Source organism: Rhinatrema bivittatum, chromosome 2 (assembly GCF_901001135.1).
Source record: "Rhinatrema bivittatum chromosome 2, aRhiBiv1.1, whole genome shotgun sequence".
Taxonomy (NCBI): Eukaryota; Metazoa; Chordata; class Amphibia; order Gymnophiona; family Rhinatrematidae; genus Rhinatrema; species Rhinatrema bivittatum.
The window spans coordinates 708,697,100-708,721,581 of NC_042616.1; the positions used below are offsets into that span (position 1 = coordinate 708,697,100).

General features: G+C 42.7%; 1 protein-coding gene across 4 annotated transcripts in view; it reads left to right on the plus strand.

Moving 5' to 3' along the window:
* The first annotated feature begins 4,799 nt into the window (after positions 1-4,799).
* ESRP1 (epithelial splicing regulatory protein 1) overlaps positions 4,800-24,482 on the plus strand; it is a 162,969-nt gene continuing 143,286 nt past the window's right edge. Inside the window, exons 1-4 of one of the 4 annotated variants that reach the window (XM_029591713.1) lie at positions 4,800-5,196; positions 5,861-5,989; positions 13,667-13,780; positions 16,857-16,971. In XM_029591713.1, coding sequence (XP_029447573.1) covers positions 5,062-5,196; positions 5,861-5,989; positions 13,667-13,780; positions 16,857-16,971 — 493 coding nt within the window. In that variant the 5' untranslated portion in view covers positions 4,800-5,061. Of the gene's footprint in view, positions 5,197-5,632; positions 5,751-5,860; positions 5,990-13,666; positions 13,781-16,856; positions 16,972-24,482 lie in introns of those variants that run through there. The other 3 variants (XM_029591715.1, XM_029591712.1, XM_029591714.1) reach the window with 3 other exon arrangements.

Genomic DNA, 24,482 nt, shown 5'->3' on the forward strand with positions numbered 1-24,482 from the left:
CACCTCCTTCTCCCCTGCTGGTCCTGAGCCTCACACTTTGAACCATGTGATTCAAAGAGCGACGCTCACGCCCCAGGAGTAGAAGAATGCGCCAGAGGCACTGCAAAGCTGGTTGTCTCCTCCTCCTATTAATTTAATGAGTGGGTGACTGAGGTTCTGGGGAGGCGCAATTATGCCTCTCATATTGCCACCGATTCTTTTCTGGAACAGAAATCGCAGGAGAGCGGAGGCTCTGATTTTAGTTATTTAGAAAATGGAAATTTCATGCTTATTTTGCAGCTTATGAGGGGTTTTTTGTTTGGTTTTTTTTGAGGATAGCAAAAAGTGATGTTTATTAGGTACTTTCAATGGGTAACCTCTACATTCTTCTCGTGTATCTCTTGTTGAATTCTGTCCCCCAAAAATTAAAACATAGGTATAGAAGACCTTGGATTACTGCAATTCTCAGAGTCCTAGCATGTTTCACCCTTTGTCACACAGCACAATTCCCCTAGCTCCAGCATGCTCCCTCTCCTCTCCTCTCCAATCTGCCTAGTGCTCAGGGATGGCTCCCTGCCCCTCACCTTCCACCCCCACCGCTTTTCCCCCACCCTTCACTCCACTCTCTTCCCCATCTCTCCAATTCCTCTCTCTACCTCACCTACTCACCCTCCCCACACTTCCTCCTCTCTGCCACACGCCATCTTTCCCTCTTGCCCCATAGTCCCCTCTTCCCTTCACCCCCACACTCCCCTTTCTTTTCCCCTCCTCTGCCTTTTCCACCTTCTGCACAGCATCAGTATCCCCCCCCTCTCTGTATTTGCCCCTTCCCATGGTTCTCAACCTCCTCTCTCCCTTAACCCCCTGTCTTCGGGTTTTTGTCTCCCATCTAGATTCAGATAACTTTATTGGCATGACAGTTTTACATGTGTTACCAAAGTAATATACAGATTAAAATAAAAGGGTAGGAAAAGAAGGGGAAAATTGCAAAATGGTAACAAGTAAAGGTACAGCTTACAGAAAATACAGCATTAGGAACACATCGCAGGTTTTGCTGGTGGTCTCTATTGTCCCTCGTTAAGTTTCATTTCTGGCAGGGAGGAAGGTTACCACAAATTTTGCTGCTTTAGATGCTGTTCTCTTTCCCCCATAATTATAAAGAGTTTTTCTTGTTCCTTCTTTTGTTGACAGTCTTGTATGCAAGCTTTGGGAAATGTGCATCTCCGAGATCTTTATTGTGCACAGCACAGGAGGAAATGCTTTTCTCTTTCTGTTTCTTCAGTGTTGCATTGCATACAGAGTTTGTCTTCTGGGGCTTTCCATTTTCGTCTGCTTCTTTCTTTTTCTAGTACTGTGATCACTTATTCTGTGTTGATGAGGTATTCTACTAGTGCGAATTCTCGGAGAAGGGCTCTGGAGCAGTCCAGCTTGCTCCTCTCAATAGGAACTGTATTGATGTTTTAGGGCACGTTAAAATATTTGCATTGCTGTCTTTTCATATGCTGGGCTGTAGTTTGATTTCCGGGTGTTAGAGCTGGATTGGTAGGGCACGTTTGCTTTACAGGTGCAGAGTGTTTTTTTCGAGGGCTTTCTTATTTCATTGAGAGCCAGGTAGTAGAGGGAGTTTATGTTGCTGTTACTGAGATGAGACCAGAATCTGAATATTCTTTTTTGTATGATGACAAGTAGTAGGGTGAAGGGAACTAATTCTGCTCTGCACGCATTATTAGGGGCATTTTGCAGAACTGGAGGTGTAAGATTTCTATTGGGTTCTGTCCCATTCTATGTAGTTTAGGGTCAACAATAGACCCCAGACCTCACTTCTAGATAAATGTCCCTTATACCACGGTGCTAGTCTATCTTTTTCCCCTTCCCCAGGGGAACTAATCTTCACTCACCACCTGAGGAAAAAAAAAAAAATCTTTCCTTAGCCTCACCTCTTACCTCCTGTGTTAGCCTTCAAGTTTCTGTCTCCAGTTCCCAGGTAGCGGCTGGGTGAGGAAGCATCAGCAGCTTGCAGTTTGGGGTCAAGATGAAGGAAGAATTCAATGGTGATGGCAGCTTCTACAGCTTCGGGCAAGGAGGCTGGACTATTAGCCGCGCCATCCTCTTACTGCTGGTAGGAGTGGGAACCTCAACGGCTCATCCATAAACCGCATCACTCACTTCCTGCCAAGAGGGGAGGATTGGGACGTCCCACTGGTTCCTCTACTCACATCGCTGTGCAGAATTTTTACTTATTTTAGTCTGGGAAATGAGGCGGTCGTCGCAGAGCTGTTTTGGGGGGGGGGGGGGGGGGCACTTTCTGCCGCTCCAAACTTTTGCCACCTGAGGCAACCACCTCATGACAGAACTGTCCCTGACTTTGCAGGTGGGCTGCTGTTTTCTCATTGGAAAGACCAATCAAGCAGAAAGCAGATTCAGATAAAAAAAAAAAATCTTGCCAATAAAGTTGTCATTTAAAGTGTATTGTGGTTAATAAGCATCCAGTTGCAACAAGATGTTAACCAATTTCACATGAAAACAGCAAACCACTAAGGAATTTTCCAAGTATTCCATATAACCACCCACCACACATTCCCCACCCCTCCCCTTATGAGATACTAAATTATGAACATCCGGAGCCTACAAGAAATAGTCACAAACCCCCTGTAGCTCAAGGCTATAAAACCAAGCATATACAGTAAAATAATCATAAAAAGCTAAAATTTCACAACAATAAACTCAGCAATGACAATAATAAACTTATACTGCAAGACCCCCCCATCCTGCAAAGTCCCAACCATAAAGCAAATTAAGAAACTGAGATCCCTAAAATCCCCTATACCTCCCTCTGCCTACTAACATTTATACCTTTTTAATTGCCAGCAGGTATATAGGTACCACTTCTTTTCAAAATTATCCATCCTCTTATGTCTGATCGCAGTTAATTTATCCAAATAATAAGCTCTGCTCAACCTCTGAACTACCCACTACAGGTGGCAATTCAGCCTCTTTCCAAGTATAAGCAATTTCGCCCCTAGCCGCAATAATTATCTGCTGTGCCAAGAAAAAAATATTGGAGCTGGAATCACTATAGGGGATATTCAAAAGAAAAAATTGTGGATCCTTTTGGTATCTTCTCTCCCACTATTTCTCCAATCAATTGTACTACTAAGTCCCAAAAAATAATTAGCTTTGGACATTCCCTGCAAGACAATTTTATAAGTACTATATTAATTAAAAGAAAAGGAAAAGAAAAAATATATATTTGATTTATATTCAGCTTTTTGGGCACTTCACGTTCAGGTACTGTAGGAATTCCCCTATCCCCAAAGGACTTACAACTTAAGGCTTAGAGCCACTAAACCATGATCTTTTTTCACAGGAGGGATCCCACTATTGCAGGGGGGAGGGGTTGTTGCCGTGATAGTGGGAACAACCCCTCTCGCGAGGAACAGCAGCTAGTGGCACTTTAGGTGCAATGGCGGTCCCAACCTCAAGTTACCACGATCGCCTTAAAGGGCCGACCACATAAGAAAATTGCCACCATAAACAGTGAAGTTGAGCTGAGGTTTGGGCTGAACCCTGGGCATACCACCCGAGGCAGCCCAAATTCCAAAAAGTATGAAAAATAGATTTAATTCCATGCATGGCGATTGCTCCCAACCCTGTCAGCCAAAGTTAAAGTGTGGTCCCACCCTTTTCTAAACACTTCATGACTTTCTCTCCCCTACCCCAACAGGGAAAAATCATTGGGGTTCAGTGGCAACCCACCCACCCAAACCTTCAAAAATCAGTGGTGGCTCCAGTGATAGGGCCTGGGGCGCCCCCTAACCCTGGCGGAACCTGACCTTGCCCCTATCACATGATGGGGCAAGGTCTGGGAAAGTTTTTCATGAAACCTTTGACCCTTAAACCCTAACATTTGGTGTTCAATTATTTTGAAACCCAAATTTTTGATATAATGAAAGCCAGACTGCCTCCTAACGATGACAATATTTAAGGTGAGGAGGCTTCTGCTATTCAGATTTGGAACTTCAAACTGCTTTGATTTTCACCGTATTTTCCATGTACAGGAAAGGAATTAGTGGTGCTGCTGGCTAGAAAATTTCAAAGTGATACTAGAAAAAAACAAGCTTTAAAGAAACAACTTACCGTCCGGGTTTAAATTTAAATCTTTTATTTCTTGTTAAGAAAAGTAAAATTGTTTTATGAATAGGATGCAAGTAAAAGTAGAAGCACCCAGTGTGGTAGGAGAGCTCTATACCCGCAGGCCAATAAAGTTTTCTGAATCTGAAACTATTCTGTCACCCTGCATTTCGTGCTTCCTCTGATTGGCTGGTGCCAGTGAGTCAGCATTCTATAACTAGTGCTGGGCTACCTGCAGCAAAGAATAAAAGCGCCATACGCAAACAATAAAGAGGATTTAGTCGCCCCGTTGCCCAGCCCCAAACTAGCCCAACCCGCACAAAAAAAAAAAAAAAAAAAAAAAATCCCTGCACAACGGGGAGGAAATTAGCCCAACTGAGCGTGAAATAGCCCGAGCTGGCAACGCTGCGATAGCCACCGTAGACGTTCATGAGTCGCGGAACGCGCTGCTGTAAGGATGAATGGAGCGAGGGTCTGGTATCCGTGTCCCCAGTGTGGAGCGACCCGTGGCGGCTCCGGCGCAAGCCAATGGGAGTGGGCGGAGAGAAGCGAAAGATGCCGAAGCCTGCCGGAAAGAGCCGAGCCGCCTAAGGCCAGGTATCCCTTACCTGCTGAACCACGTGGGGATGGGCGGGGACAGCAGGTAGAGCCACATCCCCAACACAAGCCATCAGCCATTGCGGGGGAGTAGCCTGCTTAGTACAGGCTCTCACGCAATTAATTAAATATATACATAAAAAAAAGAAGGCCAGCAAAGCCGCTTCGCTCTGACCCTGCAGCTCTGCAAAGGGTGCAGGTCTCCCCTGGGTGGCAGGAGGTGTGGGGGGTGTATTTTTTTTTTTATTCCCCTCTGCTACATTGCGGGGTGAGGTGACTGTTTCTTTTACCTTTCTTTTTTTTCTAATTTTTTTTTTTTTGTAAGTTTAGGTTAGTTTTCCTTTATTAATCATCATGACAGCTGCTTCTCCTAATTATTTGGTGGTTTTGTTCGGGGCCACGGCCGGTGCTAATGGGAGTAAACTGGGATCCGATGAGAAAGAAGTCGTCCAGTTGGTTTGGAAAGTGATAGATCTGACTAACAAGAAGGTATTTATTCTTTATGTTTCTCTGTTCAGCTCCATGCTGGGCATTTGTGTAAACTGAGTTGTCGGAATATAAAGTAAAGAGCCAAAAAGGCTAAAGCTTTTTTTTGTGTGTCTAAGGAGAAAATTTAAATACAGTTTTCTCAAAATCAGATGTAAAAAAAGTGTAATATTTAAAAAGTTAGGTCGAATTTGACCTCATTTCTTCCTAAGGATAATTCAAGCTAAGCTTGGTGAGTACAGCTTTCTCTTCCGATGTGTCTACTAATTATTAGTAGATCAAGAAAGGCGTGAATGTTTGCCGAGGTGGGGCTGTTTTCCACTGCTGGCAAAATATTCACGCCAGAGTAGCAAAGGATATTGGTAACTGCAGGGATTTAGTTTTGTCTTTAGAGGTGAAAATCTAATAGTAATTGCGTCCATGCATGCAAACGTAGACGTCTCCATATGTTTGGAAATCAAACCTGCAGCAATTGAAAGAAAGGCGTGTTTTATTGTTCTGTTGCTAGTCGGTTGCTTCACCTTTTCGTATCGATGATTTTTGCAGGGTTGTGGGAGGTAAAAACAAATGATTAAAGGGGGGGGGGTAGCCTAAGTCTTGTCTCCCAGGCGGGAACTAACCCGATCTGTCTTTGGACTTTTATTTTTTTTTTTCCTCTCTTTCGGAGGCGGGGGAGCTGCATGAGGTCTCGGTTAGACCCGATCACTTGGAGGTGACAGACGAGTGCAAGGAGAGAACAAAGCTGGAAGCGGAAAGCCTCTGCTCGGCGCCGGAACTGGAGCAGGCCCTGCGACAGGTGAGCACGCCTCTGCGCTGCCCTGCCCTGCCGGAACCTGTTGCACAACCGGACAGGCTCGGCGAGCTTCTGGGCGCAGCTCGCCCCAGCCCTGGGCTTGCAGGGCGGAGATTACACTTACGAAAGCTAAGCTACACGTGCACGTGGCCGGGTGGCTGATGAGCCCCAGCCGAGCAGGGGTTGCTTGGCTCTTGGCGATCTCTCTCTTTGTCTGGCAGAGGCTTGATAGACTCTGGCCTGCTGCATCTCTCTGGTACAATCGGAGTACTAATGGCCTCCCGCTGCCTTTCTGCTTGACAGGGGGGATCTGACCCAAGTGGGGAGCGGGACCTCTCTGACATTGAAGAGAAGGATGTAGGGGGGGGGGGGAGCCCTGTCTGAAACTGGCTTGCCGCTGTTCTCTTTGGACAGGATGCAAGCTCCTCCCCACACCAAAAAAACCAAAACAAAACCCGAATTATATTACCTCCCCCCCACGACTCATCAAGCATTTTCCCTCCCTCCCTCCTTCCTCACCAAGATGCAAGCAAGCACTGGCCCCTCCCCCAACAGTTTATATCATTGTCAAAGTTCACATTTTTAAAACAATCCTCTCTCCCACCTAAGTCCCCCAGCAAATACTCTCCTCCTTACTACCCCAAGCCCATGACACGTACTCTTTCCCTATCCCCTGCAGGCTGTGCAGTATCTCCTGTGCCTTGTGGCCCACCAGGGCTGATTACTAGCGCTGCTGCCTCCTCCGCGGGCTGATGCCACACAGCACTAGCCTGACTCGTCCCGTGCGGGCTGCTGATTCTTCCCAAGCGGTCACACTGCTGATGGCTGCCCCGGCTGGTCATGTCAATTCTTTCATATGTCCTGGTGATGCCAGCCGGTGACAATACCCATAGCAAATGGTTTGCTTCTCCCTTATCCTGCCCCACTGCTGGTATGTGAGACTCCAGGCCAAGAAGGTAAAATCCCTTGTCTTGTTTCAGGTCTAGCTGAAAGCTGTGAAGTATGGCTTCCAACCCCTGTCCTGGTGACCCCTCCCCATAGCCGGTCGGGTTTTCAGGATATCCACGCTGAGCATTCATGAGATGTATTACTTTGGCCAAACTACTAGGGTTGCCAACTTTTCCATGGAGCAGGACTAGAAACTTTGGGGGGGGGGGGGGTGCGGCTGGCCACAGCCACCGCCCCCCCCCCTTTTTTTTTCCTTTTCAAATCGAGCTTTGATTTTTTTTTTCTTTTCCTAGGCAGGTTCTGCCTGCCTGTCTTTGGGGCTCAGGTTCGACTCTCCTCTTCCTCTGCGACTCCCAGGAGGACAGCACAAAGTAGCAACAAATGCGGCACAGCTGTGGGAGAGGCGGAGGAGGAGAAGAGTCACACGAGCCCCGAAAACAGGCAGGTGATTGGAGCGCTGGTGGGCTGCTACCGCTGATTGGCGCCTGGCCTTGCCTGACTGGGTTTTACAGTGTCCCTTGTAACCAGACAGTGTCTGGGCAGTTGGTCACCCTACATACTACAAATTGTCATACTAATAAAGTTATCTGAATCTGTCTTTGCATATACCAGGTCTCCAGTGGATGCAGATTTCTCAGGGCATTTCATTGGGCATATTCTGAAAATAGTAATGGCTAAGGGGTCACCGGGTCAAGTTTCGGAAAGCTGTGGTTATTGCATGGTAGTGGTGCTGGGAAAGGCCCATTAGAGGGGTGGGAACAGGAGGGGAGTTGAGGCTGGTGTTCTCGGGCCCCCAGTTTGTAAATGAAGCACTCAGCCTTCACCTCCTTCCCTGTATAGGGCAAGCTCTCTAATTCCTCCCTGATGGGGTTTATTGTACCAGGGCTTTTACTTTTGCTACAATTACCACCCAAGGAATTGAACTAAGAGAACCTGTTTGTCTGTGCTCTGCAAGGGAGACTTGCTTAAGGGGAAGATGCGATCTTGTATGATAAGCAAATGGTCTTTGTGTAAATCATCCTGTGTTCATTCCACATGTAAGCCCCTCAATTTTATTTTACAGTACTTCAGCGTGCAAACAAGTCTATAAATCTGCACATTTTTCTGTAACTTATTTAATACAGTTCCATGCACACATGGCACCTATTTTAATTTAGACATTGCAAGGGCAATGCATTTTGATTTCCTACCACCTGGACTGCAGTTATTTTAAACTAGCATAAATGCCTGTCAAATGATGACTTGCAGGTTAAATATTTAATACATCAATTTGTATTTTTTTAATACCAATTTTATTATATTCTTTAAAACACAGTTTCCATCTATCACATTTTATTACTCTTCAATGCCCTCATTGTAGGCATCACTTCCCATGGACACTTTATCATTCAGGAAGCTTCCTGAATTCTCATCCTCAGTGACAAACACTTTCAAGTTTTCTACTAATCTTTGTTCTTGACAAAGCAACATACAGCTGGCCACAAGCAAATACTACTTCTGGCAAAAATATCCGCTCCATGAACCAAAGTCTGTCCTTGTGATTTCTTTACCAAAAATGTGGATATTTGTTTGTTTGTGGGATAATATTTTTTTGCTTTTTGTTGATCTTGCAATTTATAACAAAAGCTACAATTTATAAGACATTGTCTTCTTTTCATCTTGAATGTTAAAACTCAGCACCAGATCCGGTGATGGAATAAATACTTAACAGCAATCATAGTTCTGTAACCTGTAAGATTCTTGCAACCAAAGAAAGTGATTTGGTATCAGACAGAAATGATATTGCCACTGGTCAGCTGGATTCTTGAACAGTTTGTCACATGCACTGAGCTTCTAGTATTAGTTACCCCAGCGGTGTCTCGGGAGTCAGTACAGAAAATAAAAACATAAGGTTGAGTGCAAAGCTGAAATGACATGAAAAACGCACTCGGAATTGCAACTGATTTGAATATCCAATATCTGTTAGAAAACTGTGCACTTTTCTAACTGCTGTCCTGTGGACATACGGCAAACCGTTCTGCAGTTTTACAAAGGGGATAAATTCTAAGGAAAGAGCCAAGCAACAGCAGTAGCTAACAAGGGCACGCCAAGAGATTTGGATGCATCAAAGCTACCACAATTACAAAAGTCTGTCTTCCTTATCGTAACATAAGCCAAACCTAAGTAATACAGTGGAGTTCCTAAAGTTGCATCCTGCCATCCCTGGCAAGAGATTTACAGTCCAGTAGCAGTAGCCTGATTGCACGTGCAGGAAAGAAACTGGCTCCAGCAGAAGTTCTCCATCTTCTGCTTCCCAATGCACAAGCCTTTTTTTTTTTTTTCTGTCCCTGTTCTAGGTTCTCCACAGTACACACCTTTTTATTTATTTCTCAGATTCATTACCTGTCTTTTTGAATACTTGCTTCACCTGAAGCAATTTACGGCATATTTAAAATAGCAGCAAGCAAAGAGAACTTTGATTGCAGCTTCATGATAAGAAAAGTGTGTATAACAGATATTAGAAGAGTAGCAAAAAAAATCCTATTACAGCTCTGCAATAAGGCATGCCTTAGGACTAACTTTAGATAGATCATTCAGCAGCGAAACTAAATTCTGCCAACAACCATAGTGGAGATACTAGTGACTAACTCAGAAACTAAACACAGCAGCAAAAAGAATTGGTTTGTATTGGCTCGTTTTTTTAACGGCATTCGAGGTGATGCCAGGCACCTTCTGTAACTGGACACTGTCCCTCTTTTATCTTCTCAGCCTGTTGTCCCTATAAATGTGAGTTAAAGTGTTAAAACTTCATGTAGCAGGCTTCCCCCTTCAACTTGCAGTTGTGAAACTAGATCTGGGATCCTGCAAGGGAAACGCTAGCAACACCAGCCTCCAAGCTACAGGCTTCCGTTTACTGCCAGCATCAGGATGGAGTGCACTGCTTTTAGTAACCTGGGTTACTATTCTTCAAGCAGTGTCAGTGAAAGTTTGGAATAATCTTTCACCATCCTCCTCTTTCCCTTCCTGAGGAGGAGGTGAAGAAGAAAACGGTGAAATAATTCAAAGGGGCATAGGATAAATACTGTGGATCCCCAATGGCCAGAGAATGGGAATGAAGAAAAGAGTGCATGGGGGTAACTTGCTGGTGCGGCAGTTACTACCCTTAACCAATAAGCTTGATGCTTTTGCCACTCCAACTTTGCTCTCTGTTTCAATAGCAAGAGGTAACAGGGAATTGGACTCAAACAGCAACCAACAAGAGCCCTGACTTTTTTACGGTCTGGGAAACTGATAAGCATGGGGGTAACCTGCACGGTGCAGCAGATACTACAGCTTGCTGGGCAAACTGGATGGACCATTTGGTTCTTTTCTGCCGTTGTTTCTCTGTTTTTTTTTTTTTTTTTGTTTGTTTTTTTATTCAAATTACTCAGCAACAAAATTTCCAGTTTGGAAGGTGATTTCAGAAATTCAACAGGAAAACTTAGCAAGTTTTCAGACTCTTCCTCACTTATCAGATTTGAACAGAAGTACTGATTTTGATATTACCTGGAACAGGCTTTAAAAGTTCCTAATAATTATGACTTTCTTGAGCACTTCTACATGTCTGTCATCCTCACATGGCTTCAATGATGTTTTCTTTTTTTTTTTTTTTTTTTTTATGAATTTCAAAAACTAGTCACTTTTGACAAGTGTGATTTAAATTGTTTAAAAACTCAGTTGTAATTTATTCCTATTTTTGATAAACTGACACTTTGAGAAATGTTTACTTCTAAACAAAAGGGCCTGGTTTACTAAGGAACTTTTCACTATACTGTCTCTGTTTGGGGGAAAACTTAGTAAATTTGTCCCAAAGAAACAAAAAACAGTTTGTAGAATTGTTTCTGAAGTGTTTTTTTTTTTTTACTAAACAAACAAAAAAAAAAACCAGGTAACATTTTCTATTACAAACATGTCTAATTCATATCAGCTGCAGCTATTGAACAATACAGGGTGCATTGTTCCATTGACTGAAAGATTTTGTTATTAACAGCTGACATCTTCCAAGACAATATTAGTACACATGAGAATCACTTTTGGCTGTAGTAGAATCCCCATTATTTTGTAGGTAGTTACTCTGTAAAGTAACATTAAAAGTATACTGGTTGCTATTGAGTAATTTTTTTACTCTGTCATTGAATATACATTTTGTTGGTTGTAGCCTCTTTGAGAATACACCAAAAGGGTCCATTGATCCTTTCCTGAGAGGGGCACGATTGTTTTCTTATACGGGAAAAAAAAAAATAAATTAAAAAAAAAAAAAATATATATATATGTATGTGATATTTTGTAATTTAAAATTTACTGCAGGTCATAATCATAAAGTGAGCATATAGAAAGCCATAACAAAATAGCAATATCTCCATGAACAGTTTGGGAAGTAAACCCAGTCCCCCTCCCCCTCCCTCAATCAACCTCCTTCCCTTTCCTATAAACCAAATGGAGTCAGTAATGTGGGTGAATACCAGTGCTCATACAAAAGAATCAGACCTTAATCATGACAGGCGTCTAACCACAATTGAGAGAGTCCCCAAATATCATTAAACTAAAGTGTCATTCTTCAGTGCCGTCAGCTTCCCTGCCTAATGAACAGACCGAAGCTGTTGGCGGAGTGGCTGGTTTCTTCCACCAGGATGCCAACATACATCCAGCAGCAACGATAATCTGCAGAATTTTGATTTATTGCAATGAAATTGACACTTCAGAAACATTAAAAAGGAATACTTGGGGTCTTTAGAAGGAGCGATCTTTGTCCTATTCCTAAGTAACCCCAAGGAAAATAATATTTTAACAGGACACTCCTTTAAATTCAAACTCTGAGCAACCTAGTGACTATCGAATTTAGTTTTAATGTTCATGTATGGCTGGCAAGCTGAGCAATTTTTTCTTAAGTTTTAATGCTTATAGAGTGAGTACGATGAGTGCCAGGTTCGGAAACCCCTGCCTAGTTCACCTAGTGCTTCTGCTGGGTCAGACCGAGGGTCCATCAAGCCCAGCATCCTGTTTCAACAGTGGCCAATCCAGTACCTGGCAAGTACCCAAACATTAAATAGATCCCATGCTACTAATGCCAGTATAGCAGTGACTATTCCCCAAGTCAGCTTGATTAACAGCAATTAATGGACTTCTCCAAGAACTTATCCAAACCTTTTTTTTGAACCCAGCTACACTAACTGCCCTAACCACATCCTCTGGCAACAAATTCCAGAGCTTAATTGTGCATCGAGTAAAAGACCTTCTCAGGTTTGTTTTAAATGTGCTACTTGCTAACTTTTTTCTCAAACTGCTGGCATGTAAGATGAGGCAACATTGAATTGACTGCGTAACCTGCTGTAGAGGAGTTCCCTAGCTATTGAATTCTGTACTCCAGAGCAGGGACCACCTCTTTTTATGTATCTGTCCTGTTTTCAGAAGCAGTGCAGGTCTGTGAGGGGGAGGATACCATTCAGATGCAGCCCCTCCGTTTGAGGGTCTGGAATGGCCATTCCCGCTGGGAGGTTTTTTAAGCAGCTCCCTAGAGGGAGTCTATGGGCAGTACTTATGATTTGGGTAGAGTTAGGAGGAAGTGATGAGCTTAGCTTTTGGGTTTTTTTTTTCCAGGACCAGTCAGGGAAAGCAGGCTAACCAGACTGTAGAAGCTGACCAGGGTCTAGAGGGGTTCCATGCAGTCTATTCACTAGCAGGTTGGGATATCCCTTTCAGTATATTTTCTTGGTAGGAGGCCTGTTGAGAACTTGTGCAACACCTGGACTCTGGCATTGGGGAACCCTGTTTTTGGGGTTGCCCAGGTCAGTGAAGACCTGCCCCTCCACACCTCGATGAGGAGGTGGTGACCTGGTGCCAGGTCCCTCCACCTGTTTTAAGACTCAGGTGGAAGTGTTTAGCTGCTCCTTCCTACCTGAAGGGAACATCAGAAGCTGCTGTTCCATCTGGATTCCTCCCATAAGGGATCCAAGCGCCAAGAGTACAATGAACTGCGAGTGATAAGTCAATTGAGAACACTGAGGATACCTCACGGGAGTCTTCACCCAGTACAGAGAGCGAGTAGTAGCAACTCTCTGTGCCAAGACTGTTTGGCTTATTTTATCCTCCACTCCCTGGAAACTGGGGATATGCTGGGTCCCTGTAAGGGAAACTCCTGCACAGATTGAAAAAGGAACTGTAAAGTGAATGGCTAAATTGTGTGGGGCTGAGAACTGAATCAATTGTGTCCATATACCATTGCTTATCTGCAAGTAAACTTTAATTGTGGATACCACTGTGGCATCTGGAGTGGCTCTTGTACAATGGGCCCTCAGTGTGAACTTTCAAAGGGGATACTCCTCTCCCAGGGGTACACAGACCCACTAGAGTCACTCTTAGCACTCCGGGCATTGAAAGACAACTCCCAGCACTGAAGAGATTATCAGTTAGTTTAAGGCCCCACTCATGCAGGACAGGCACTCCAGGGTGAGGTTACACGTAGTAAAGCTATAAAAAATATTAAGTAGTAGTACCTGACACTAGGGATTGTCATCTTTTCACTTGCTTTTGTAAATACAAATTCTGTGGTACATTGTGTGTTTTTTTTGCATGTCTTGTGTCAGACTCTTCTGACTAGAAAAAAATGGTATTGAGACCTAAACAAGAGGGATGGATGCAGTCTTCTGTTTTTGCTTGCAAGTAATAGATATACATTTTTTTTTTGATGTTTGTATATGTTCTTCTGCCCTGCAGTTTAACCAGTCTGTGAGCAATGAGTTGAATATCGGAGTGGGTACATCCTTCTGTCTCTGCACGGACGGGCAGCTTCACGTCAGACAGGTCCTCCATCCCGAAGCTTCAAAAAAGGTAGGTGTCTATGTACATAAATTAAACTGAGCCCTTTTAACAGATTCTTCCATGAAGTAGTTGCAACTTTTTTTTTTTTTTTTTATGATTGATCATGCAAGCTGCTATGAAAAGATGAGCCCTATTGCATATTAACATTAGCTTGCTTGTTTGTAAAGTGGACTACTCTGGAATGTTTAGGCATTGCTGTGTTTTGCAAGGGCTGAATGAATTTCACTATGCATTCCTGTGCTTTCATTGCTTACCAAATTATAGCTCTGCTTTTACGATGAGTCTGGCATCATTTTTTGAGGTGTTGATTCAGTGGTCGGCCCAGCTTCTAGCTGTAACTGTGTTGGCCTTCTAATTTACAATTTGCATATAGTGAGCACTGCATAAGTTAGCAAGACCTGGTGATTTGTGCATTTTTATTTTAATGGCTTCAGCTTGTGTTGCTGTGCGTGAGGAATGCGGCTGCCCCATGGGCTTTGCAGTCAAGTTTTGCCTTGGGGCATTCCCTTTGATCTGCTTGTTCAGGCTATTGATAATGTTCTGTATGCTGGCGCATCTTGTGTGGATTTGGTGAGATCACATAGTACACTGGAGTTCAAGCTTCTCAGATTGCAGAGAAGTAAATGTATGTAACATTTTTACTACAGTACCAAACTACTTTTAAAAGTAAAATAAGTATTTTTGATAACTATATTGGTTGGTCTGATTTATAGCTATAAAAGTGCTAACTCAGCAAGTTGGTTCCCATGTTTGGGGTCGGGTCTCTTGGCCCACCACATAGGTTAGATGTATATTGGCACTCCAGTAAGGGGGCAGAGGAGAGGAAGAATATCCTCTTAATGCCTCTGGTCCACAGAGAGCTGTTAGGAAAGCAGAAGAAGGCTGAAGTTGATGCGACCCTTGGTTTTCTTCTGTCGACCTAAATTGACTATGTACTGTATAAAGCCAAAGAGAGGCCGTCCTAAATACTATGAAACGGAAGAGCTTCAAGTATTAGAAAACTGGAATTTTTGTGTTTTAATTTGCTGTTTTTTAGGTCATTGGGTGGTGATACAATTCCGGGGTGGCCAACTCCAGTCTGCCCGAGACACAAAGGGCCAGGTTCTCAGGATATCCATAATGAATATGCACGAAAGACATTTGCATACAAATGTCTTTCGTGCATATTCATTGTGGATATCCTGAAAACCTGGCCTGAGTGGCTCTCTAGGACCGAAGTTAGTTAGCCACCCCTGCTATAACTGGATGCACAATTTTAAACAGATGCCCAAAGTTCACTTATCATGGCCGCAAAGCTTTGAAAATGAAAAGCCTCACCCAAAAGAAACCCCGTCTGTATGACATTGCATGCATAGCATTTACTGAATAATCTCAAACTGGAATACTAATCATATGAGTGCGGAGGGAGATATTTCTTGAGTGCTTGAATCTCTGGGAATATGTGTTTTGTTTTTTTTTCTGGATTCATTAGTGTTTCCCACTTATGCTGGAGTATGTGTGATCTGCCAGAGAACTTCCACAAAGCTGTGCTAGAACCCCCTAAAACGAATGGAGGAGAATTTTTTTTATTTTCTTTTTTTTCCCTTGCACTGATATGACATGTACTTGGTTGTAGTCTCTCTCTCTTTATATGATAGGGTGCCAATTGTCAGTCGTTAAAATGTAACGAAAACCAGTAACAATCTTTTGAAATACTTTGGATGCCAAAAACTACATTTTATTTTTTAATACAAAAGTGTACTTATGTACCAGCCAGTAAAACAAATATTAGCAACTAGCCTATGTAGGGAATTATCTGTGGCCTTATAATAGGGCTGAATCTCCATTCATTGCATTGGAATCTTATTGTTGATGCCCAAACATTTTTGTTCCAGTGCGGCACTATTAAAAAAACAAACAAAAAAAAAAAACAAACCCTTAAATGACACCAGAGTACAGACAGGTGGCAACTTCCCCTTTATTTATATTTATTTTACTGCACTATCAACTCCAAAATGTTCATTGTATGGAAGTATCTTCTAAATGTGTCTGAACAGCATTCTAGGACAGTTCCTGTAGTTCACACAGTGCAAGCCCATCTTAGTGAAAAGATGTTTAGGCAATTTGATGTTCTCTGTTATACAAGGTGGGCCCCTAGCCTTCACTGCTGATATCCTATGCATACAAAATATAATATTTTGCAATACTTTCCTTTTTTTTTTTTTTTTTTAAATCCTGCTTTTCTTATTAGTCCCAAGCAGCTATAGCAAGTCATCTGGTGTAGCTGAGGTGGGAAGTGTCCTCCTGAAGACAACCTCTTTGGGCTACCTTGGGATGGGATAGGGGGGGGGGGGGGCGGTATGTGCCTAGTTAGACTGTGGCTCGCCCTTTTGTGTAGCAGGATTACACCTTTGCCTTGCCACCTGTTTATTTACATGGAAGATACAAGTCATGGTATTTTGAGTTACCCTGCGCTGCTTCTGTTAACCCCCAAATCCATAAGATTTTTTTTTTTTTTTTGGTAACTGGTTCCTTTTTTTTACTGGTTGTCAAAAACAAATCCACAGGAACAAATTTGGAGAACCTTTTTATTTCCTTGGCAGTATTATAAACTATGATTAAAAAGCAATCACCCAGGATAATTCAAAGCAAATGACTTGTCAGAACTTGTAGCAGACAGTTTCCAAAATTGCAAGTCTGGTATAAACGGGCAACAGGATGCTTGGTTAATTTTGCATTGACCTGATTCAAGGGCGCATAGCTCTCGAAAGCTGATCAGAAATGTGTAAAAGTTAATGCCACAAGAAGGCATTGCCTTCAAGCATGTTAGAAATATATTATAGTGTTCTGTCATCTAAACTTGTCAAGAAGAACAAATCTGAAGGTTTGGTACCCATGAAAGGTTAAGTGGTGACATTATAAACAACTTGAGAAGCTGTGAAAGAGTTATGGGAATGGGTTATGCCAACAGGAAGCCTGGCACATCTGATTTTGGAAAACAGCCTTTAAAAAAAAAAAAAGTTCATTGTGTACAGGTGCTGTTCATTTGCTGGGAGACTGGGCAGCATTGAGTTTAGGTAACGCCCACTGCCTTGTCCTCCAACAGAACATTCTGTTGCCCGAATGCTTCTATTCCTTTTTTGACCTGCGGAAGGAATTCAAGAAGGGTTGCCCAGGATCAGCTGACGTTAATGAACTGGATGTCGCAGCAATGGCAAACTGTATCCTTCAGAAAAAATAAAAAGTACCTATTGGAGCACAATACAGTGAGATTGAGTTTGAGTCAACAGCAAATTTCCCTTCAACCCGCTGGCAGACTTGTTTTGGCCCTTAAAACATTGCATCTGCAATGATTCCCTCTTCAAAAGAACTCTTGGTCCAAGTGGGTACCTGGACCAACTCAAAGTGAGTGGTAACAGTAGGACTTTAATGGTTTTCAACCAGTTATTCTGAGCCCTAAACCTCGTTATCTAATATGCTAGATAAAGACTGGTTTCATTGGGATGAAGATAGGAAGAAAGTTATGATAGCAGCTGGAGAGGAAGAGTGATCTAGTGGTTACAGTTTTGGACTCTTAATTCAGAAATCCCGGCCCAAAAATTTGTTTTCCTGCTGCCACAGACTGTGGCCTTGGGCAAGTCTCTTTACTACTGTGTCACCAAGTTTGGAGCTCCTGGCTTTGATCTGGACTTATCTTTTGTGGTTGTCATTGATCTATATAAGAGTGCATTTATAAGCCAACTAATATCATTAAGTTCAATATTTCCTCATAAGTACCCATTTACAATTTAAACCTCTGTCTTCTTGAAAGGAATTTCCTTATGATATGCTGAACAAAATTAATGTAAATGGTAGAACTCATCTGGCAAAAAACCCCCCCAAAAAACCTAGACTTGTGTCGTTGTTTGGAAAATCTCCTACTGTCCAAAAATTGGTTGGCATCATGCGTTCTATTTTCTAGAAAAACTCCCATTATCCGGGAACAAGCCTGGGCACAACCATTCCAGATGAAAGGTGCTCTATCTACTCTTATTACACTTCATGGCCACTAATTTAGCTTCTGTGGTGGGGTGTGTTTTACAGGAATGGTAAAAGCAGAGGTTAATAACTGGAAATTGATTCTTCTCACAAGTTGTTGCACAGCCAGATGGTTGTAGGCGCTGGTTCCTCCTTGTGTTTTTCTTTTGTAGGCAAATAGGAGCTGAGGGGTATTCTGGGTAGTCCTCTCTCTTGACTACCTAAGACATGGGCAGGGCTGTGTCTGTTATCTGTGCTGAGCGCAGTAAGCAGGGCACTGCCCTGTTTATGTTCTACGTTGCTTGCTAGGTGTACAAGTACTTATTATCACACTAGGCTAGCCCTAGCCTTTGCTTGTATAAGAGGTGACTTTTTTTTTTTTCCTCTCCCCTCATAAAACACTATAAAATAGCAGTCTACATAGTCCTGGCATGCACAGAGATGCGTGCATTCGTGTTCAGGCGATGGTAGTGACTGTATGAACATGAGAGTCACAAAGCGCACATATTGCTACTTAACCACATGCGTCTGAGCAGGCCTGTCTAGGGTCCAATTTTTCCATTTCTGGCTTTCTAAGGCTGGGCAAAGGTGTTGGTTTTCTTTTTTCTTTATTTTTTTTCATCTAACATGGATGAGATGTGACATACAAAGGGTATATGGATTTGTAAAGCAGATTTATGTCATGGAAATATTATTTGGTCCTCTTATAGCTTCAACATACCAGTCAGTTTTTAGTTTTATCACAAACTGACCATAGTACTCTGCTATGCAAATTGAGTTTTTACTTTAAAAGAAATGCGAATAGACTGGACTCAAACGTGCTTTTGTGTTCAGTCCCTCAGCTGTGGACCACTCTGCCAAGAGAAATTAGAGCTGAACTTAGATGACTTGGCTTCTCAACTTTGGCTGTCTTTTTTTTTATTTATTTTTTAAATCTTATAGCGAGCAAATTCACAACAGTTCAGTGCAGATAACAATATACATTTAACATACATTACAGTTAAAATGCATAAACAGAAAACATGCAATACCATAATCCTACTGCTGTAGATGATTCAGGGTAGGCATGCAAAAATAAACATTTTCAACTTCTTAAAAACCTTATTTTTTATAGGCAATAATGTATAGACAGCTTTTGAGTCATTTATTTATTTAACTTTTTTTTATATACCGAGGTTCTAGTAACAATGTTACTAATCACTTCGGTTTACATATAACTTTGGGATGACATAAGTGTGTCTTACAGAGAACAGGTCATGTTGGGCAATTAACTTTTACTATAGATACTTTTTTTTTTTTTTTTTTTTTTAATATATATATATATACCTTTTCTGGGCCTTCTGTTCGTAAAAAGCAAAATACATATCTCGAGTTACAACCATAATATTTCCATTTAGAGGGGGAGGGGAGAGAGACAGACTAGCCATAATGCCCTCACACGAGATAGGTATTTATATCTCTATGGGAGGCCCACCTAGTAACTCGAGGTGAGGTTTAGGTATTAGTGTAGGGGTTAGGGGCCACTTTGATATTCAAAGTGAGACGTACAAACAGAACAGTGCTCTCTTGTGAAGATTTGATGACCTACGGAGTGAGGAAACTCACCCAAAGATGAGATTTGTGCAATGTTCTCTCAACCTAGCTTGATGTTACTCAGGTAGAGAGTCCAAATGCAGATATCGTAAAGGAACTGGTGGAGGAGGTGAAATTGTTCTTTCTGGTAGGTTAGGCACATTTTGTAAGTTTTTTTTGGTGAGTACACTAGGAAATTATTGGTGTTTCTGGTAATTACAGACATTTATACAACCATTTTTTATTATAGAAATGGTTAGGTAAGGGGTGCTTTTGGGAGGTTTGGAACGCATTATGGGTATTTCCATTATTTCCTATAGAAAAAATAGTCTTGAGTTACAGCCAGCTCTCTGGAACCAATTGAGTTCGTAAGTTAAGGGACCACTGTATTTGTAACCCTTCCTTAGTGTACGAATTGGGTATGGAGGGGGACATAGTTATTTATAAGTTCTTTGGGGCAGGGACCCTGGCTAGCTTTTTCTTCTCTTCCCATCCCAAGGTGTAGGTTCTTTGGATTAGTGGTGGAAAGGAGGCCTCTCTGGTCCCAGAATGGAGTGGCTAGAGTGTTTAGCTGGTTTTCCCTCATTACACTGTTGAGATGTGTATTTTGTACCAAACAAACCACACTCTGACCACATAGGCAGTGTCCAAAATAAATCTTTACTGATATAGTTTTGTTGAATGGCATAGTTAAATAATGCAAATTACAGCTCCTTTCTCCTCTATCTGTGTGTTAGTCTTTATTAAGCCAAGGATCCAGCCACACTTCTGGATTAGATTGTGCAGTGGTCCCTCTGGGCATGGGACCCCCTTGGCTGGACAGGAAACCCCTCCCGATGGCATAAAAATCTATCTTGGCACAGAATTGAATGTCTCTATCTCTTAGGGCTTTGGTAGATGCTGGATGGGTGTCCTCCCTTGAATGTGGATCTTTTACTCACAGTTAGTAGATTAATCTTCTGGTGGGATCCCAGGTGGTAGGAATCCTTGGCAGACTGCAGGATTTGCAAATCCCCTTGAAGGGCAGAAAAACACTTCCTCTCAGATGTTGGAAACAAATCTTCTTTCCCCAACTTAGATAATCAGAAAGCCTTTCTGTTAGATCAAAAGTAACTTCATTCATTTATGGAAATAATACATTTTAATCACAAATTGTTACAAATATTCAAATAGAATTTTTTTTTTTTTTATCTTTGTTTTGTCTAATCTTTTGTTTGTTAAATTATGTTGTGATCCACTTAGCATGGGTAACCAATATATGCAGAATATAAATTGCTTCAATAAATAAACAAAGAATCCTCTGCAGTAGGTCACTACCTTTGTTTGGCAGATCTTCCCTAAACACTGGGCTTCTTCAGCTTGGGGTTCCTCAGTCCCTGGCTCCTCTAAATAAATGTTCAAAATCCCAAAATAGTCCCAGAGCAGCCATTCTGCATCTCATGAGGAGAGTGCAGTAGCGGAGCCTTTTGGCCTGTCCTGGAGGGGTCTCAGATGGTTTCTGAGGCTCTAGGTAGGCCCAAATCCAACTTAGAAAAAATACCCCTCTCTCTGACTTCCAAATAATACTGCCCCCAGAGCCTATGTCAGAGCTCTGCTATAAAACCTCAGGACCAAGGGTATCCAGTACAGCTCCACCAATGGGGAGGTCTGTCCATGAATGGATACTCCCCTAATTATCTCTCTAACTGCATTAGGTTGTTACAGGACCTATTAGTAATCAGGGTTAAATATTAATTATCATGTTTCTGGTCTTGCTTTATATAGTGTGTTCATTAGTTTGTGCAGATTTATTCAATACCATCTTTCTTTCCTATTGCTGCTGAGTTACTTATTGTTTTGTTATATAGCAGAGTTCATTTCCTGTTGCTCTACAATTGTTTTTCAATTTTAACACCTCTTTATTTTATGGAAAGATGGCAAATTAATGATTGAAATAGAAATTTTATTACAGACCGAAGAGAAATGTGATGTGCAGATGATGCTACCAATTTTTGCTTCCATTGCTGATTTTTCTTGTCAGGTGAAGCTGGGTTATCTGGGCAAATTCTGGACTATTTGCTGCCTTTTTTTTTTTTTTCTCTCCCTAAATCCATGAGAATTGCTGTCCTTTCATAGCTGGAGGATACTTCAGATTGTGAGGTCCCTTATTGGCCCAAAAAAAATGACATTGACATTTTGATACCTGGTACTTGCCAGTGTTCCCTGTGACCTGCATGGTGGGTCGCTGGCACCCATCTAATCGCTGGCCGCTGCTTCAGCTGTTCTGTGGTTTGAGCCAGTCCAGGACCTGCAGTTCTAGCAGGACTCCAGAGCCCTTCAAATGGGCAAGACCTTTGGAGTTCACCAGTGGTTGCACCGCTTTGAGCAGGCACTGGCCCCTGTTAGGGAGATGAGGTTAAAGCTGGAGCCCCTTTCGAGCCTCACTGGGACGATCCACTTCTGCCAGGCCAGAAGAGGTAAAGAGGATGCTAGCTAGGAGAGGCGAGGAGGACTGGGGGGGGGGGGCCGAGAAGAACTGGCAAAAGGACGAGGCTGGGGGATGAAAGAAGTAGGGAGGGATAGAGGCTGGGAAAGCAAAGTGAGAGCAAACTGCAAAATAAGCAGCAAAGAAAACAAACCACAAAAGAAGAGCAAAAAGCACAAAAACTGAATAAACTCTAAAGAAAAAAATGTAAAGTACATGACAAATACGCCAAATGGATTCCTGGATTTACTGAGAACGGAAGTATTACCAAAAAGTACAAATAGGAAAGCCCCTGGACCGCACAGCACAGAGATGGCATTTTGGAAATAAGGGAAACTTTACAGTGCAGCGCTATGAAATGGCTACCCCTCAGTGCAAAGTCTGGAGACTGGAAGCATTGACTTCCTGCTAGCAGCAGCATCCTGAAGCAAGGGAGCTGGGAGATATTTATGGCAGCTCCACTAGCGATTCTTTTTAACTATTCTTGAGTGGTTGCCTTTTGTAATATTGTGGGTTTGGTTATTTAAGCCATTGTGGCATGCTTATGACCTTATGTTATGCCTGTTTCCATCATTTTGTTTTCCTGAAAAATCTGGGAATCAAGTTTGTGGAAAAGCGGAATATAAATCAGATAGATAAATGTGTGTAGGGCCTGGGTCTGATTCCTAGGTCAGGTCTTCCGCTCCCCAGGGCCAGCCATGGCTGGGTATGCTGTGGTGGCAGTGCTCACAGTCCCCGGGGAGAGGGCGTTCCGCAGTGACAGCTAGTGGCTTGAATTAGGGTCCCTGACCGCAGGGCTGTAGAAGCAGCCCCAATGCCTAGCTGCTGGCTGAGGACTCTACTGAATGGGCTAGGTGAGCTGGGAGGGGATATGAAATAGGGGGGAGGGGGGGGGGGGAAATCCCTGGATAGTTACGAATGAAGGCTCGTGGATCCCGATCAATGTTCTGACTGAGATGCCAGCACTGCCTGTCACCCCACCACGCACACGTGTTGCGGAAGACTGGAGACAGGCATGCATATCTCTCTTCATAAATGTGGAAGTAGGAAGGAAACTACTGGGCAGTTAGTCTGACCTTTTGTGGTGAGTAAATTGGGATTGCTACTAACAGGATGGCAGAGAATCTTTCATCCAGAGGCGGCAGCATGGTTTTATTACAGGGAGGTCGGGTCTCAAGGATCTGATCAGTTTTGTTTGGGTAACCAAAGAACTAGATCAGGGGCAAGTACTGAATGCAGTATATTTAGATTTCAGTAGAGCCTTTGACAGAAGATGTAGAAATAAATTGAGCATCCTAGGGTTGGGTCTTACTCTAGATTAGGTTGGAAACTGGTTGAGTGATAGGCAGTAGAGAATAGCTCCTGCAAAAGAAAGGAGTTATCAGTGGAGTGCCTCAAAGATCAGTCCTTGTTCAAGTTTTGTTCAGTATTTTCCGAAGTGGTATTGTAGGAAAAGGGTATTAAAATCTGGAGGATTGATTTGAAGTGAGCCCGAATGATCAAGAGTTTAGTGATTTTAAATGCCAAAAAATCCAATATGATTTACTTTGGAGTGCAGAAATCCAAGAGACCAGTACCTAAGGCAAAAATCAATGTGCACCAAACAGGACTGAGATCTCACGATATTCTTCTGAGGTTCCACAGGAATAAAAGGGCAGTTTGAAGTGACAGAGAATGCTAAGGCACATATGGAGAGGTATCTCCTCTGGGGGGTGTGGAAAAACATTTAAAATAAATAAATTAGAAACCAGGGAATATGAACTGGTTTTTTGGTATAATTGACACTATTTTGGGGTGTGCTCTTTTTAGTTGCTCTCTTTTTTTGTCTTCTTACTGTGTGTTTTGTTTAATTTCCTTCCTTTTCTTTACCGTGCTCCCCTCTCCGCTAAAGTACTTGGCAGCTCTACCTCTGGCAGCCTGCTAGAGGCTGTGCTAAACCACAGCAGCATATTTTTCTCCCTGGGGTTTGCCCACAGTCTGACTGCAATGTGCTGTCTTCTCAATGCAGGCGAGCCAGGACTGCAGCAGGCATCAGATAATTGGTGCCCAGACACCTGGGATTTCTTCGAGTTCTCCTGATTGTGCCTACATGCAGAGTATTGACGAGACCTTATCTGGAGTGTCCAGTTCTGGATGCCATGTTTCCCAAAAGTGTACGAGTAGAGTGGCGGCAGATCAAAGGAGGTGTACCAAAAACTATATGCAGAACCTGCATCATAAGCCCTATGAAGCGAGATTTGTATATTCAGTGAGGTGAGGAGCGGGAATATGATAGAGGGAGACATACAGATTCCTCACAGATATAGATAATGCACAAGAGACCTATTCCTTTTAGTGGAAGGAAGTTCTAGAATAAGAGGTCTTGATATGAGATTGAAAGGGGGGTAGACTCAGGAGTGATGTAAAGGCAACCTAAAAGGGCCTATGTTTCTGCATTCAGAAATGTACTGTTGGCAGTAGGTGAGGGGATAGTTTGTTGATTTTGAGGACAAGGGGTTGCTAAAGCAGTTAGAAGCTGAAAATGATCCAATATCATTTTCTGCTGGCACAGACTGATACTGTAGTTGTTGGAGGAGGCAGACTGCATACTAGAGGAAGCACGTCTTTTGGTTATCATTTACATTGTTTAAAATTATTTTTTCATAGAGCCCTACGGAGCCTCCACTAAAAAGATTGTCA